Below are 18,685 nucleotides of genomic sequence, written 5' to 3'. Positions count from 1 at the left end.
TTGTACTTGTCCTTTAAGATCGTCAGTTGCAAGTTTGATTATGCAAACGAAGCGGTTGTCCCTGATAGTTGTTACATTCATCCTGAAGCGTACTGATAATTGATGAAATGAATAAAACAGATGCACTGAAGTGATTTACACCAACAGTAAGCCTTCAGTGCAACACCCAAACAGCCCTGAAAGAGTTGTTCCCATAATGCTGTGCTGCAGGTCAACCTCAGTGGTGTCATTACCGTCAGGCTGGGGAAGCAGGAGTATGAAGCAGGCTAACAAAAGAGAGTACAACACCTCATATCTTTATGTGTTCATGAGAAGTCATTCATTAGAATCTGTGAGAAACGTACACAGAGAACGACACGCATAAGAGGTGTGTGTTTACGGTTCAACCAGCTGAGAAGAAGCTGAGAACATTTCACAGTGTAAAGTATTACGTTGTGCGTGTTTTAATGCCACACAGCTACAACATGCAGCAAGAACAAACCTGTGCTAAAGTAAACTAATCCACACACACACTAGTTTTCATTCTTTTTCTCTCAACATGACGCAATCTGTTCCATTATGCAGTGTCCTATACAAACCCTGTCTACTAGAAACTACAGCTGTATACTACCAGTCTGTAATAGCAGATGTATTCAATACAATGTAATGTTGCCTGATTTATTTTATTTTTTAATTTTTTTAATTTTTGTATTGTATTTTCCAAATTGCAAAACTCTAATTCTGAACATACCTGCAAAATGTTGACTGACAACATATCTCCTTTGTTTGCCTACACTATCATAGCAGCACCTCCAGCTAGCTTTCTGCTGAAGCTTGTTGGAGACAGACTGTGGTCTTTTTGCTCGTCCATGGTGACTTCAAGCACAAGACAGGATGTTTCATTTAACAATATAATATTAAACCAAAACCGCAATCTAACCCTTAAATTAGTGTTTTAAGTCAAATCATTTTTCTGTTACAACCCAAAATCACAAATGTGAAATGTGTTTTAGTAGCTTAAAGCTAAACCTAACCACATGCTAGCAAATACATTTCTCCTGAAAAACAAAAGTGACTCCTGGGAGACAGGGTTGACTGTGGACAAATGTAAACTTAGGAGTAAGAGTTCAAAGGTAATGATTCTGAGGAACACTGTGGAGTATACATGTTGTCAATAGATGCAGATCTGATAGTGATTCTAGAGGAAAACCAAAAATATTAAGACACTCTAATGAACTGGTTCAATGACATCATTCTATTTGTCTTTAATGTAGACTTTATGTATCTTTCTGCTATTGACTTGTATGCTGGAGTGCAGCATTTTTCAGTAGGTGGGCTATGATGTATGGGGAATGTGGAATATGGAATATGCTTTGTTTAATGAGCTGAATACATCTGCCTCTGATGTTGCTTTTTATAGCTGCTGGAAAAGCTGCTGTTTTACAATACAAGCGTCTGCACAACCAACGCACCAAACACTTGTGTTGAGATCAGAGGAGGGATGCTGATATTTTGGCTTATTTTTTCTTCCTCTATATCTCAGGATGGAAACAGATTTTCAAATACATCACATTCTGTGTGACTTGTTTATTGAAAAATGTACATTTGAACTGTAATGCAAATGTTTAGAGCTAAAAATAAGTATATATACAAATGTACACATCCATGTCTTTCTACAGCCATCTAGGTCTTTCAAAAAAATTCACAACTTTGGAAAGAGGTCAAACTCCATCAAGAGGAACCCCAACGCCCCGGTGGTCAAGAGCAACTGGCTTTACAAACAGGTACAGGAGGAAGGCCATTCAATTGAAAGATTATGGGATGTGGTTGAGTTTGTATGGGACAAAGTGGTGTGATAGAAGAGAACATGGCTTGGCACCCAATATGATTGGTGAAAGGTGCACACTGATGAACATAAAGTAGTATTCACTGCATTTGGAATTTATTCAGTTTTATTGTATGTTACTACAGTGAAAATCATTTTTAAAACTATTTTGTAAATACACTTATTTGCTTGTTATTTTCAAGATAAAGATAAGAAATATCAGTTTCTCAGGACTGTATATTAACTCCACAGCTGGAGTCAGGTTATGGTTAGCCTAGCTTAGCATAAAGACTGGAGGCAGGGGGAAACAGCTAACCTGACTCTGCCCAAAGTCCAAAACATACCCACCCACACCTCTGGTCTGTTTAATCCGTACACAAACAGAAATGAAAAAATAAAGAGAATGTGTGGTTTGAGGGGGAGTTCCATGTTGGAACAGTGCAGTATCCCAACATTCATAGAGATTTGTTTGGAGATCTGTTATTCAGTTAGGCCGTCGTTTAGCCCCCAAAGAGTTGACAACTGTTTAATCTGTCAGTATCCGTGTATTCTCATGCTGAAATATTTTTCCTAAATGGCACGACATGGGACATCCTGCACAAACTTACTATTTTTAAATAGCTAAGCTAGCATCAATAGCCACAGCATTTTCCCGGATTTAAAAAAAATGGCAGCTGACAAAAAGAACGTACACCTCGTACAATTGACAGTGCAGACATTCCTCTGTTTGGTTGCCAATGAAAGGGTTCAGCGAGTGTCGTGTTGAAGATGATACAGCAGTTTCACACATTGCTGTAATGCTGATCAGCTGAGAATCTGGCCTACATTGAGGGGTACTATCTGTAGTGTAAAGGTAAATGGAGAAAAGGACCTGGTACCATTGGTGGGTCGAGTCAAGCAGAACCATGCAGTGTAAATACAGCCTGCGTCAGGCTGAATGATGAGGTGAAACTAAATGGCAGTTGAGTTTGCCTGTTGTGTTGGGTTGGACACGTTGAATGCTGCTGCAGTCTGTGGAACCGGAGGAAACGGAATTATCCTGTTAACGCTGTGGGGCTTGACTGGACGTGAGCTAACTTAGTTTGAGGCTTAGCTTGTTCTTCGGTCCCCTTACTGCAAACAGTGAGCGCATGGTCTCCAAAAACGTAGACGCTGCAGTCATCACGGCACAAAGGAGGGTAGACTCTTCAGACCCAAACACCCTGAAAGCGATATTTGATGCTCCTGTGGTGCACTGATGGCAGCAGACCAGCACTATTTTGGGGAAACGTCGCTTTTTAGGCAATATTTTTGATTATTTCAGATAACCCTTAATTTTTTCACTCAATCTAAATAATGAATCTTCTGGTTCTAAACTGTAAAGTAGATACGATTAAATTATTTATATGATGATAAAAGTTAACTAGATAATGTGAAGTTGAAGTCACACGAACGGAAGACGTATCATTCTGTTGGAGTTATTGGGACAACGCAAACATTCAGTCTACTCGCTGTTGTGCAGTGGTGTTACAGAGTGAGGCTTCTTTTACCTCATAAACAATCTTTGGCCGAGTACAGACACCTCCTGTAGAGAACACTCAGAACCATCTCTGGTGGTTCTTTTCAGATGCTTTCCACCCTTTAAGAGTTGTAACAAGAACCCACCCGGGGAGGTCTACTGGGAACCTTTTCTTGTTCCAAGGATGTTGGAAATCCTTCCAAAAGTGTCTTATTCAGTGTTTGGTTGAACTTAGCTCCACACTTTCATGTCACTTCTGGTTGCAAAAACCAAGATCGTAACGTCGTAATGGTGACTACCAAAATGCCAAACTTGAGGCTTCAATACAGCAGTCCACAAATCCAAGGGGCAAGTCGCGGCGAGCACGTTCACTTCTTACATACAGACTATGGTAGAACCAGCCCTTCAGAAGAACCTATTGGAACGCTTTTTCCCAAGAGCTTATAAAGAAGAACCAGAGCAGCAGCACAGAGAACAAAGCACAGGCTTTCGCCCCGAGCGCCACAGTAGCAAATTTGTCACTGCGTTATGAAGAGATAAAAAAGAGTAATTTGTCTCAGAGGGGGAGATAGAAGCTGGTTAAAAGAAGCAGCCAGAGGGGGAGACAGTGAGGGTGTCAAGAGAAGGGAAGTGAGGGGAGATCAAAGAACAACTGTTGGTGTGTGTGTGTGTGTGAGAGAGAGTGAATTGTTTTCTGTAATCACTACACTATGACGGACTTACTGACAGTCTGACCTGTGACCCATGCAGGACAGCACAGGCATGAAGCTCTGGAAGAAGAGGTGGTTCGTTCTGTGCGACATGTGCCTCTTCTACTACCGCGGTGAGGACACACACACACACACATCCAAATGTATGATGCAGGCTGTTAAATCAAATCAAATCAAAAGCAAGTCCATATTTAGTTCAAGGGCAATTGAAGAAAGCTCTTTCACTATTTCATCATAGCACTCATGTCTGAAGGCAGAGCCATGCAGTTGTTAGATTGGTACCAACAGAGACCCTGAGTTCAGGTTAGGGTTAGTGCTCTCTAACATCATCTAACCAGGAAATGAGAATGTATCTTGTGGAAGAATACTGTATGCACAAGCTAATTAGAGTATTTCCATTTTGATTGCTTGAATTTGTTGGTATCCAGCCATGCTTTGAGATTGAAAGATCTCCCATAGAGATAGATGGTGGTGCTCTCATCATTGAAACATTTTGCTGAGCTCATATACCTTTAACGAGCTAGTGTAACAGGCAGAAAACATAAATGACATGTTAACTTAATGAAAAGCAGTGTAACGGGTCAAGAGTTTAAGCGTCCTTGCCAGTTAAAAGTAGTTGTCCTTGCTTTCAACCACGTTACAACACCGCTAATTTAGAACTTTTACGTTCACAAAAGCTCATCTGTTTCTCCTTCGTGTCCCCTAAACCCTTGAGAGAGTTTTTCCATCTCCATAAATTGACAAATTAGCCGCTCCCAGAGCGCAATCAGCAGGCGCTTTCATGACAAACCCAAGGGAAAATTGGATGTTTATTGGCTTAGCCAGCCAGAGACGAGAGAGAGGAGGCGTCCTCGGGAAGGACAATGACGTGCTCGGCTCTCCGATAATAACATCTTCTTTTTCCATCTTCTCCTGCCTGCTCTATCACTTAATTCTAAGTACCTTCTGTCACTCAGGCTGGGAGGTGGTTGCAGGGTTTGGTTTTGTTGCACTTAATTATTTTTGTATGAGCAGAGATGATAAACATCTACTGCAGATCTCATCTTAATTCATTCTGTTTACATGCACTCTAATAATTCCATTATTACCAGAGAGTGGCAAACACTAATGATTTCAGCTGTCATAACACTACATGAAGCAGGTTATCTCTAGGTTGTCACAATGTTTGACATCCTCTGCGGGTGGAACGAGTAAAAATAGATGAATTGTTCAAATTCAAATAAAAGTAAAAAGTAAGTAGCCCTTCTCTTTAAGCATAACAAAGAACAGAATGAAGTGCATTGACATGTCACGTCACATCATTTATAATGTGTAAGTGACTTGACTGTGGCTCAGGAAGTACAGCGGGTCGTCCATTAATCAAGGGTTGGCAGTTCGATCCCTGGCTCCACATGTCGAAGTCTCTTGAGCAAGACGCTGCTCCCAATGGGCAGGCCAGCGCCTTGCATGGCAGCTCGGTAGCTGTGTGTGTGTGTTTGTGTGTGTGTGTGTGTGTGTGTGTGTGTGTGTGTGTGTGTGTGTGTGTGTGTGTGTGTGTGTGTGTGTGTGTATATGTGTGTGTATGTGTGTGTGTGTGTGTGTGTGTGTGAATGACTGAATGACTGAATGACAGGCCAATTGAAAAGCACTTTGTCCATTAAGGTGGAAACGCGTTATATAAGTGCAGTTCATTTGCTATTTAACTTGTCATTTTTGTGCTTGAAGTGGACGTAGTGCTTCAAATACAGTTTTGTAAATGTTGAATAAACATTCAGTTGAATGTATTACATTTCCAGTTTTCTGTAAATGTAAAGCCTGTGATTATTTGCAGATTTATGTAACAGCTTACAGCCTACTGGGATGTTGCACTTTTACAAACGAGCAGGAAATGTTAGTCCTACAATTGAATTCAGACTTGATGATGAATGGAGTGCGGTCATTGGACCCGTACAGAAGCCTTCACAAAACATATCAGATGTTGGAGCAGAGACATAACTTACTTACAGTAATGAGAGTAAATGTAATTCATTCATGTAGTTTTGCACAAGAAAATAAGTTGTGTGGACACATTATTATCTTATCCATCAATACTATTACTATTATAAGGTAATTACTAAGTTATTATCTTGAAATAACTTTTTTGAACAAGATATGGATCTAAAATCTTGGGTACATAAATTATTTTGTTATGTATTCACAATATGAAATATCTGTCTTTTGAGGATCCACAGGTGGCCAAAAGCACAAAATAAGTAGTTAATCTGGTTATAATAAACCATAATTATCAAACTTTTATCTCAATGAAACTATTCACAGTTACAGCACTTTTGTCCGTAGATCAGGGACATGTTTTCATTCCTCAAACCTCAGTGAACTCGGTGATTAACCGGGAAATGTCAACCGGTCAAGAAAACACCCACTCACACTGCAGTGTAGACCGATGCATCTCTCTGCATGCCAGCTTGCTTATTCCCTCTCTTTCTTGCTCATTTTTGTGTGTGTTCTGTATCTCAATAATTCAGCAGCAGGCACAGGGCCGGAGGAGCTGCAGGGCTCACCGTGCAGCCTCGGTTAAAGCAAACAGCAGCGCTGGCTGGAGGCTCTGTAGGTTTTTACTGCAGCTGCTGCAGCAGACGTGTTTCTGCGTTGTGCTGCCTTTAGTTTGTAGCCTGTAAGCTCCCATCAAAGCAGCATCGTGCTATCGGAGCACAGAGAGGAGATAGATGCAGTCATTACCATCACAACATCAATCAGCTCACTTTGTTGTGGCTATTTCTTTTTTCAGTGGAATCAATAAATATTTACTTGGTCAGAGGAGTCCACTGTAAAACACTCATGGCTGCGTTTCACATCTTCTGTGCTTTGCAGCTGTTTGGTTTCTGAGATGTGAAAGACAACAATCAATGAGAGAACAGAAAGGTGTGTGTGTGTGTGTGTGTGTGTGTGTGTGTGTGTGTGTGTGTGTGTGTGTGTGTGTGTGTGTGTGTGTGTGTGTGTGTGTGTGTGTGTGTGTGTGGGTGTGTGTGTGTGTGTGTGTGTGTGTGTGTGTGTGTGTGTGTGTGTGATGAAAGCAGACTGAGCTTGTGGTCTTATAAGCCTCAGCAGGTGTCGTTCAGTTTTGTCTCTGTGAGTGTTTCTAACTGAACTTGTATATTTGTGTAACAAGTATTTATGTCAAATATCAGCCTTGAGGTCTTTGCACAACTGGTTCATATTTTTCGTAAGCATTTTTTCAAATTCGTCAGCCGATAAATAATCTCTCACATTGAGTCTGATGCGTTTTAATATTCCATTTGTTGCGAAAGATTTGAAATACAAGACTAAATAATACAAGACTGAAAATATTTACAGTGTAAAATGGAATTTTGGACGAAAAATACAGACTTTTGTCCGCAAAGACGTTTAGAAATCTACTCACTCAACATCTGCATATCAAGCAACCCCACATTGTCTTTGGTGTGTGAATCAAACTTGGACAATCATGACAAACTAACTTACCGAAGATGGATATTTAGGGTCATGTGTTACCAGTCCAAGCACCTATTTAATCTACAACCTCATCCTAGCCAGATCCACACTAAACTTAGTTTAGTGGAGGTCGATGTGGCTTAGAATGCAAATCCAGCTCTAATATGTAGACATATGACTATTCTTCTTTCTTCTTTGATGCAGATGAGAAAGAGGATAACATCCTGGGAAGTATCCTGCTGCCAAGCTTTCACATCTCCATGTTGTCGGTGGATGACCACATCAGCAGGAAATACGCCTTCAAGGTAAATCTCATGTGTCCAGCTGAAAGGGGCAGAGAGTCACAGACTGGATGACGCTGCTGGTCACATTTACACAAATATACTGATCATGCAGCCAGCCAATGGGAGCACATTGGTCCCTGAACTCTTTTCTTTTCAAATCTTTTTATTGATTTTGCAAATACTTTAGACAGAGAGGTAGAACAGGATATTACATTCAGTTAGTGTAACTGTGACAAACTGCCACTGAATACAGAAATTACAACGAACAAACAAAGAAACACACACTGAGGAGGTATGGCATGAAGATGGATTCAACCGGAGACAAAAGATCCCCAGAACGACAACCTCAATAACAACAATACAAAATAAAAAAATAGAAATTAAGACAAAGAAAACAAAAAATAACAACAAATATAGATAAAACACAGACGTCACTGTGACCGTGCGTTAAATGCAAAGTGTGGTTTTTGAGAGTTTTTGAGAATTTAGGAAAGGGAATAATGGTGAAATAACTTATAGATTACTGTATTTAGACATAAATAAGCTTTAGATTGAATTATGAATACACATTTTTACGCCTATGTTACTATGGTTACCATGGGTCTCCAAATGGCCATTTTTAAAAAGCGCCGAGACATATCCTCAGTTAAACATGTGTAAAATATTCATTTTCTGTGGTATTGTTATCAGATTTGAACTTGGACTAGGTAAGGCTTCATGCTGTGGTCCCATTGTGTTTTCCAGCTAATAAGTCCAGCTATAGTCATCTGCAGGCATCTGTTTGCAAAAAAATATTCAGGCGGAAATAAAAACCTTCTCCTTCAGTGTGTTCAAACTTCTATTACTCAATGCCAGCAGCACTTACAGTGATTCTGTAACTTCAGAGTGTTACCTTTCAAAATAGACCAAAACCATGCATGTACTCCAAATGGTTCAAGAACAGCTTTCAATTTACTTTGGGTATGCCTTGGAGAGGCATTTAAGGCTAATTTTACTGGAGTGGTAACAGGTTAAGCTCTATTAACCAGCTGTTTTGTGAAGGCGGGCGAACGTGTTTCCACTTGAATAGTATGAGGCATCTAGCTACAAGTGTCTAAAGGCCAGGATGCATCGTCCTGTCGACGGCAGATCAAGTATTTCAGGCGGCTGAGTTCCAAATAGTGCTGTGAGGGGTTCAGGGTCAAGTTTTATACCCAGTACTGTCCCAAGTGTATTGAAAATGTTATCCCAAGAATCTTTTACATTTGGGTACAACCAAAACATATGGGTATGGTTGGCAGGTGACTGTTTGCACCTATTGCAGCTGTCATCCATATTCGGGTAGATTTTAGCCAGACGGGCATTTGTGTAGTGTACGTGAAACAAAACCCGTGTCTCGCACAAATAGAGGAGGAGTGGGATAAGGCCAGAATGCGAGCCCAACGGTATTCAGCTATTGGTTGATTGAAGGGAAATCTTGGAAGAGGATAGTTCCATTTGGCCCACAGGGGGCCATTTCTTAGCCCATCATCCATCCAGTGACACAGCTTTTCGATGTTGCAGGCCCAGTAATATTGGATTAAATTGGGTAGCGCTAATCCGTCTGACTTTTTAGGAAGTTGTAAGATTGCTTTCTTAATGCGAGGGGGTTTATTAAGCCACAGTAAGGAGGAGATAGTCTGATCTAGTTGGCAAAAAAAAAATGTTTCATTAAGATTGGAATAAGAAATGTAGGAATTTGGGAAGAATTACCATTTTTATGAGGTTGACGCGGCCAATAAGGGACAGGGGGAGAGCGGACCAGCGGGTTCTATCGGATTTACAGTTGATTTACAACAAGAGGACGAAAGTTCTTGGCGAAGAGATCTTTAAATGACGGTGTAATGACCACCCCTAGGTATCTAAATCCTTCCACGGTCACCTTGAATGGAAAGAGAGATTGTCGTAGTGCCTTGGCTAACGCATTTATGGGGAGAAGTGCACTTTTATGAAAGTTTCATTTATAACCAGAATATTTTCCGAATTTGAGTAGAATATCTTTGACAACTGAAAGGGACGAGACAAGATTGGAGACATATAACAAGAGATCATCCGCATATAGTGACAGTGTGTGTGTGATTCCCATCCTGGAAATGCCTTTGAATCCCCCTTCCCCCCGGAGCCAGATGGCCAAAGCGAACAGAAGGGGCGAGAGGGGACAACCTTGTCTGGTCCCACAGCATAAAGCGAAAGGGCGGGATTTTACACCGTTAGTGAGAATGGAAGCAGTCAGAGCGTTATAGAGCAACTCGATCCAGGCTATGAAGTCTGAGCTAAAGCCAAATCTTCCCAAAATATAGTATAGATACTTCCATTCGACCCTGTCAAAAGCCTTCTCAGCATCTAAAGATGATATTGCCTCAGGGGTCTCCTGATTTGGGGAGCTGATTATGTTAAGCAGCCGCCTAGTGTTAAATGAGGAACTCCGTCCTGCCTTGAAGCCTGTTTGGTCTGCAGAGATCAGAGATGATAGAGCTTTCTGCAGATGTGTAGATAGAAACTTGGCTAAGATTTTCTGGTCAACAATCAGAAGGGATATGGGCCTGTAGTTGTTGTCCTTTTTCAGTAGGAGACAAAAGACAAAAGAGCTGGAGTCAGGGCGTGGTTAGCCTTGGCTTAGGATAAAGAAACAGCTCCCATGGCTTTGTCCAAAGTGTAAGAAATCTGCCTACCAACAGAACTAGGACTAGGACTTTGTGGGACATGTTGCCGACCACAACGAGAATGAAGTGTTTTTAGCTGTTCCAAATGGCCTCACATGTGAGGGTTTCCGAAGCTATTCCACCATCCAACAAACTGTATACTGGCCCACATTAAGCTGACTGATTAACATGTTTCTCATTTGTTTAATCCGTACACAAAAAAACATTTATAAAGTTTGTGGCTACGTGCTGGAACTATCTCCTAAGGAGCAGCTGTAGTTTGGATTTCTAGAGTCAGTGAAGGTTTTGGTTTTGGTCTCTGTTCAAGGAATAATGATACTAAACATGGCAACCTCAGTGTGATCGAGTCAGCACTAAGAAAAGCCCTACAATGCTTCTGTGACCCTCACTGTCATAGCAAGACTTTGGATGGTATGCCAAAAAATAGTTCCATGTATATATATACATATATACACACACACACACACACACTGTACACACACTGGAAGTTGTTAGTGTAATTCCTATTTATACAGTTTTACCTATACCAAGATACACAGAGGAGCCTTGAAGACTTTCACACTTTTGTGTTTTCACACTTGAGCTGAAACACACATGGAGAGACAGGCAGGGAGCACACACACACACACACACACACTCTCATACTGTACACAAACACACTCTTCTGCCAACAGGAATGATGTAAAGACTTCCAGCTGGTATCTCAAGGTCACCATCACACTGCTGTTTTATCTCTCCTCCTATTGATCTCACATATCTCCCCCCTCTCTCCCTACACCACCAGGCCACTCACCCCAACATGCGGACGTATTATTTCTGCACTGACACGGCCAAAGAGATGGAGTCCTGGATGAAAGTCATGACGGATACTGCCCTGGTCCACACTGAACCAGTCAGAAGGTCGGTGCTCAACACAGGGACAAAGACAGATATGATGATTGTAAAAGAAAAATATCAAAATATATATGTTGTGTGTGTTTATGTAAACAGACAGCATGAGGACTGTCTTTTATAGACAAAGGAACACCTGTCCAGGTCATGAAGCACTAATTCATCAAAATACACCGTGCTGAATGATAACAGCATCCTGTCACAGCTTTACGCGTTACACACACACACACAAACTAATTAAAACTATACCGAGGAGGGACCCTAACCCCTCTATAGATAATAATACATATTTAGTAGTTTAGATCATCTAAAAAAGTTTCAAAGTTAGAAAAAACTGCTCCTACTATTTCTCCAACCTATACACATACCAAACACAGTATATCCTACACAGTGTGTGCTTGAGCTAATGTTTTCAGAGAGTATCACAAAGGGAGATATTCAAGTTTAAAGTCTTGGGTGTGAGTATGAAGTTATTCCTGAGGGAAGGGCAAATACCCAGAGGGACACTTCAGGTATCTTTGACAGCTCTTAGAAAGCTCTACTCTTTGTCACACCCCTCTCCATCTCTCTTCTCAGACTGGACAAGTTGAAAGTGGATCAGCGAACACCTCAGGAGTTGAACAACTTACTAAACCACAGAGTCTTAACCCGGCCCGAGATCCAGAACAACGAACGCAACCGCGAGCCTGTGCGACAACACTCCTTATCGCGAGTCGACGACAAACGGCAAAAAGACCCAGAGAAACACAACGGCCAAAGGGAGCGTGAGTACTACACCTTACAGAGAGACGGGGAGAGGTACTCCCTGAAGAAAGACGGCGTGAGATACATGCTTCAGACGGATGGAGAGAGGTATCTCCTCCACAATGACGGAGAGAAGTACATGCTGCGAAAAGACGGGGAGAAATCCTTGCTGCAGACAGACGGAGAGGTGTACGCAATTCACAAGGATCTGGAGAAGTATGCTGTTCAGAGCGTAGACGGAAGGTGCAGTGTGACGCCAACAGAGGATAAATACGCTCCGACTAAAGATGGAGAGAAGTACCTGCAGAAGAAGGATGGAGAAAAATATGCACTGCAAAAAATAGGAGAAAGGCACACACTCCAGAAATACGTTCCCCAGAAAGAGGTGAAGAGACAGCTGTCATTGAAGGAGACGGAGAGGTACGGCATAATGAGGGAGACGGACCATAAATATGGTACCATACAAGTTGTGGACAAATACGGCACTCTGAGGGCAGTGAAGAAATACAGTACGCTCCGAGAAGGGGATAAATACGCTACTCTCAGAGATGCAGGGAAGTATGCTACGGTTCGTGGGGAGAAGTATGGCTTCCAGAGAGACCTGAGTGCAGAGAGGTCTCTGACTAAGATCAACAGCATCAAGCTGCAGCCGGCTCAGGCCGCCGCTATCGCCGCCGCAGTGTCAGCATCTCGCCAGGGCCAGGCCAACCTCAATGTCCAAATTCCTGCGCAGGTCAACGGCTCAGGGTCCATTGTGGGGGAGCAGACTGGGGAGTGCAGCCCGGGAGAGATGGACAGCAGCCTGGCTTTGGGTCCAGGAAAGTCCCCTGCTTCCGTCCAGGAGCCAGAGAGGGGCCTGTCCAGGACCAACTCCATGCAGCAGCTGGAACACTGGGTCCGCACACACAGGACAAGAGGACAGGACGATGACTCCAGGAGGTGAGACTGACTGACATGTGCATGTGTGCTTCCATAATTGTTATTCTTGGAAGCATTTGGGTATTCGTAATGTAAAATTGAGGACTTTAATGCGCTCATTCTGTCCACTTTCTCTTTTAAGGAATTTTAGAGAACTTTCCAGGTTCTGCATGTTCAAATGTTACCCCACCATTCAGACCCCAGGATCACACCTAGCCTGATGAATAGACCAGATTGTCATTTCATTCATTCAGTCTGACGTTTTGTGATTTGGGAGGGCAGCTTCTCTTATTTAGTTTTGTCCTGACCGGTCAGTGGCGAGTGACATATCTATCCTGCTGATGTCCGTGTTGACACAGAAGCTACAGTAGCTGCTGCTAGCAGCAGTCAACTTAATGTTTTTAACAAAGACCAGTGAAATGTCTTGATTTGAACTCACAGTTTCATACTAACACCATTCAAGTTTAGCCTTTAAAGCAAACAGTTGCTTATTCACACATGCATCAGTTACAGCTCCACATTAGCAGTCATTTTTCTGGCCACCTGATGAATGTCAGTCCTATATTCTCTCTCTTCTTGCTCTGTATTTGGTCTCAACCATCTGCTGATAGAAACGTCTCTTTAGCTGCTAAATGCTCCACTATGTTCAGCAACGAGTCTCTGACTGTCTGTCTGCTGTTTGCTGCTGAGCAGGTAGAGTACTCTGGCTTTTCAAAGCTCTTCTCTGAAAACAACACTAGAGCGCTAAGAGTGAGATCAAACGTAAAGTAGAGCGCTGAACAGATGAAAGACACTATAAAGCGCATACATACATGGGCAGCTGCACAGTGAGCTGGTCCTCTGTAGCTCGATCACTGCAAGCTTCTCCTGTCACGTTGTCCTTTCATACATTATCATTTCACAATAAATCATAGCAGCTTTAATTAAGAGTTGCTTTAGTTTAAAGCAGTATGCACCTCACACACGCTTGTCACCATCCTCTCACGAGTACCAATCTGAGACCAATCAGTGATCTTCATACTCCAAATGATAAAATGAATGGACACATTCATTTGCCAACATGCTTTGCCAATTGTAATTATATTATTTTGAGGATTTATGAAATTGCATCATTGCAATGTATTAACTTCATAATTATCATAATGCTTAACTTATGTCATAGATGTTACACACACTGCACTTAACAGCACACATTTCAACCGCCCTCCGTTTGTTCCTCCCCACAATTTAAGACCTGTTTTCATCTCAGCCATCCCATCTTTCTCCTGGTTTCCAGTGTATCTTCTCCGTCCTTGCTCTGACCTGGTGCGCCAGCTGCAGCTGAGAGCACTTTGTGTCATCACAGATGTGTATCTCATGTGGGAGCGCTGGCGTTTAGCCGGCTGAACCGAGCGACGCAGTGGAACAGACGAACAGAGCTCCGATGCTCCGCTCTCCTTCTGCTGCCATGAATAAGTCATGGCAATGAGACCGTAATGAGAGCAGAGCAATTTCAGTGCTGCTGAGCCACATTTGTCATCTTTATCAGCACTTGGTGCAAAGGAGGGAAATAATAGAGTAACTTTGTTGTAGAACTGATTGTTATTGTTGTTAACAGCGAGTCCTGCTTCTGCTAACAGCAGCATTATTCAAAGTGAGCACTGTAGAAGTACCAGTGATGGAGGGTTACTGTTGTGGGGTCACGGTGGCAGCGGGATGGGGTGAGGAGAGACGACCTGTCTCTCTGCATCAGTTTAGTTTGCTGTCACACCTCGGGACCCAAGAGGTCGATTGTTTGCTCATTTGTTGGAAAAGAAATAGCTGAAGTGAAAGTTCTGTCACAAAAATATATTACATTATTATGTTATGTACACTAACGCCTTTTTAGGTGGGTATTTGGAAATCCTGCGTTACATTGACACTACACCACTGAGTCTGTCCGTCGGTGGACACATTCTGTCACCGTGGAAGAAGTCGGGAAACGTTACCAATGTGTAGTAGAGATTCAAAACATGTTGCAGTTTGAAGATGGCCATGGTCTCAGCAAGCGGGGGCGAAGGGGCCATTGCCCCCCCTCTTCACAATCCTGGCCCGATGTGGTGTCGTAGCTGATCGCATTGCAAGACGGTCTTTAGTTTATAGTTTGTTTGTAACTTAGTTGTTTGTTCAGTTATTTAGTTTAGCAGTTAGTTTAGAGTGTTAAACAAAACCGAGGTCTGTTGTGTGAGAGTGTCTGCCGGTGAGGCACTGGAAATGCATGGTCCTCCCAGTGTGTGTCTGAATTACATTTTCTTTTTTCTTTCCTCGTCAGGATCCTTTAAACTTAAGTCTGTTTGTCTGACAACAATATGAAGGGTGAATTCCCCCAAAACACGTATTTAATGCAACACATCTCATGCTAGAACACAAGGTGGGTGCTGATACAGACCATGATTACCTGAACTATAATGGTTCAGATGGTCATGTCACTATAATGCTCATTTCCACAGCACTAATGCCATTCCTCTGTATACTCGTTTCAGTCACTTCATTACTTTAGAGACTGTAGAGTAGAGTTAACGGTATTCCACTGTTATGAGACCACTAGGAGCCCAGCGGTCCAAGCTGCATACAATGGAACCACAACGTACCTGCTTCGATTTGGACTGGAGATCTTTGTTGCATGCCATCAAATATTATGATAGCATGATCAACTTTTTTACAGTGTGCTTGCAGTTTTTCAGTACCATTCCACCCACTGTAAATGTCAATACAGTGGAATGAGGCCGCTGCACAGATACCAAGTGTCCAACAGAGAGAAAACAACAATCTGTGGAGTTTCTATAAAGAAGCTTTTGCATCCAAATTAGTAATTCATAATTCATGAAAATGAATTCATAATCTTGCGAACTCTGATGTGTTCCTTTGCCAAATGAAAGAAAATCTAGTCTTTCGTGTTAAGGAGAAAAAAATCAAATCAATAAGCAGCGCTAGAGCACAGAAGTGATGTATTTTCCAGTGTTGCTGTCCCCTTCAAAGACCTGAATAGGAGCAATGTTCCCCTATGGCTGATTCTCCCAACACTGACTGGGTCAAGATGTGTTTTCCTTTCAAACTGCTTCATAAAGTTTGACTACAGCGACAAGCACTGATCTTGCTTTAGGTGAAAGATTTGAAATACATGTTGTAGTTTGACATTGGCCTCCTGTCACATGTACTGCTGCTCTGTCTCCTCAGACAGAGTGTCCAGAGTACACTCTGCCGCTCTGAGAGCTCAGTGCTCTGGAACAGTTCATTCAAACAGAGCTCCAAAAGTTCCAACGTCCAGTTTGTGACAGACCCGATGCAGCTTTCATTATCGGCATCAAGCCGGGCTTCATTGTTCTCCGTCGCGTTTGGACAGAAATATGCGGCCCAAGCCCCCCTCTAGTGTACAGTCTGCATATACAGTCTGCATATACAGTCTGCATGGTCATACATCTCGGGATATCTGCCAGAAGATCCCTCATAGACATGACAAAAACCTGGACCCTCGTGGCTATGTGTATCATTTGAATTTTATGAGCACACATGTTCACAGTGAAGGTTGTGTGGTCTTAAATTGAGGCTTGCTGGTTGGATCTTCTACACCAGCGAGCATTGTTTGACTTTAAGTGGCTGTACTGTAGCAGAATTCAATAAGGAAGCGTTGTTGTCAGAAAATCTTCCCAGTCTTAAGTCTGACATTTTGCAGCTAACTTCAAATAAAAAGAAAAGCAGAAGAGAGAGTACATTTAACCCTCTTAACCATTCTAGAAACAGAAGCTGCTGTGGAGCGCCTGCGGAGCATCTTGTGGATCAGTGTCTCCTCAAAGACATTCATGTTGGTGTCCTCGGAATCAAATTGTCAGTTTCAGAACCCCCACTGTCACTGTGTGTGGAGGGACGGGGGTTTCAGGATCTGTGTACGGCACACTCTTTGAGAGTTGAGAATAATACAAGAATGTTAGCTACTGTGGCTCAGTGGTGGAGCAGGGTCGTCCTTTAATCAGAGGATTGGTGGTTCGATCCCCGGCTCTGCTAATCCATGTCGCTGTGTCCCGTAGCCATGCCTACGGTGTGTGAATGTTGTATGGGGCAGGGGCTACTACGGGTATGTGCGCGCATGCTATTGCTACAGTGTGCTTCGTTGCCAAACTGTACTGCTGCCATCCCATCTTCTGGTACAGCAGAGTTCTCACACACTGGCCAGCAGGGAGACCACGGTGCTTGTGATCCGACCAGGATTAAACACAAACATAGGGTCACAGTCTGTAACCATCCACAGGAACATATGCAAGGTGGTGTTTTGTTTAAGCACATTCAAGTTCATTGTCAGATAACAAACTAAAAATGGCGTTTCTCCCGAGCCGCAGCACACAAAGCTAAGAAGAGAAGACGGTTCAAATCAACAAAGAAGTGCACACCTAAAACCACAAGGATAAAATGATATTGCTGACGTGTGTGACTGCCTCCTGAAGCCAGACAGGCCAGATCAGCCCTGGTGGAGGAGTTCTGGGAGTTTGTCCCTGCTGAAGAAATGAGCAGAATGAAGACTGTGATGCTCTCCCCATCATGGTGATGAACGGTGAAAGGAAGCGATCGTGATGTATGTCCCTCATAGGGTCAAAGTCACAGTCCTCAAGACGTCCATTTACTGATTGGCTGCTAATAGCTGCAATGATAAGGAGCTCCTCGTTACTTCACGTTCTCAGGCCAAAGTGAAAGGGAAAGTAGAGCAGAGTTCTGCTAACAAAAGCAGTTTGATAATTAAATCCAGTCAAGCGCCCCTTACATGCCAAGGCACACACATGCAGATGATGAAGCTGGTTCCTGTTCACTACACCCTGATTAAAGATTCACGGGCTGCTGGATAACAGCGAGGCAGGTGTTGATGTGTAATGTGTGGATGCTTTCGGTCCTTGTTCTTCTACAGTAGTCTTCACTGTACGGATCAGCTAAATGGAAGAACCCACATTCTAATGTATGAGTAGGGGCTACATGGAACTGAATGAGGCTCAAATATAAAGGATTGATTGCATTGATAGAGTTGTTAGTTGCTGTAATTATTCCTCCTTTCTAGCCATAAAGTGATACATTTGTAGCATGACTCCACTGCTCAGTAGTCAGTGTCAAATCAAGTTGGTATCTTTCACAGTATGAAATTCCCCGTTTGTGTTGGCTGTTTCCCTGCTGAGCCTGTAATTCATTTCTGCACAGAACTGGGACTGTGGCTTTTGTACCCAATCTTTTACAGTGTACTTACTCTGCGAAGGAATTACTTCACAATGATTATAGTGACCCATAAGAGTATTATTGGGATCCATGAACCATGAAGACCACAAGCTAAACAGTGGCTAGCAAGATGATCAAGTGACTTAATAGAAGGTCTTTTAGCTGGAGGAGTTTGAGGTCAGCAGGCATCTGTCCTGCTGAATGTCCTTGAGTTGAGACTGATTGCGTGTCAGATTGAGGGTTAGACCTCTACAGCCTCTACACTAAAGCTTACCAGAAAAACAAGTGTCCGGTACAGATATTGAATTTTCCCTGTTATTGTGGAGGCCTTATTAATGTAGTGGAGCATTGTCCACTGTTTCCTCTTCCGTCTTCGTTACTGTTCTACACAGTCTGATAAAAGGACCAAACATGTGTTTAGCTAATTTTGGTCGATTGTGCTTCAACCATCCTTAAAGTGTAAAGCGTAAAGATGATTGTTTTTTTGACAGTGGTCT

At 42.6% G+C, this 18,685-nt stretch overlaps 1 protein-coding gene across 2 annotated transcripts in view; it reads left to right on the top strand.

Annotated features, from left to right (window-relative positions):
• LOC306714049 (pleckstrin homology domain-containing family A member 5-like) overlaps positions 1–18,685 on the top strand; it is a 188,476-nt gene that overhangs the window by 139,160 nt on the left and 30,631 nt on the right. For both annotated transcript variants that reach the window (XM_079183968.1, XM_079183967.1), the window contains exons 6-10: positions 1,659–1,763; positions 4,053–4,125; positions 7,664–7,764; positions 11,209–11,324; positions 11,892–12,998. In XM_079183968.1, coding sequence (XP_079040094.1) covers positions 1,659–1,763; positions 4,053–4,125; positions 7,664–7,764; positions 11,209–11,324; positions 11,892–12,998 — 1,502 coding nt within the window. The remainder of the gene's footprint in view (positions 1–1,658; positions 1,764–4,052; positions 4,126–7,663; positions 7,765–11,208; positions 11,325–11,891; positions 12,999–18,685) is intronic.

This window comes from Pholis gunnellus (assembly GCF_910591455.1).
Source record: "Pholis gunnellus genome assembly, chromosome: 22".
In the NCBI taxonomy this organism is placed as follows: domain Eukaryota; kingdom Metazoa; phylum Chordata; class Actinopteri; order Perciformes; family Pholidae; genus Pholis; species Pholis gunnellus.
Note: the sequence above shows the minus strand (reverse complement) of the source record. Positions and strands in the feature narration are given on the sequence as shown.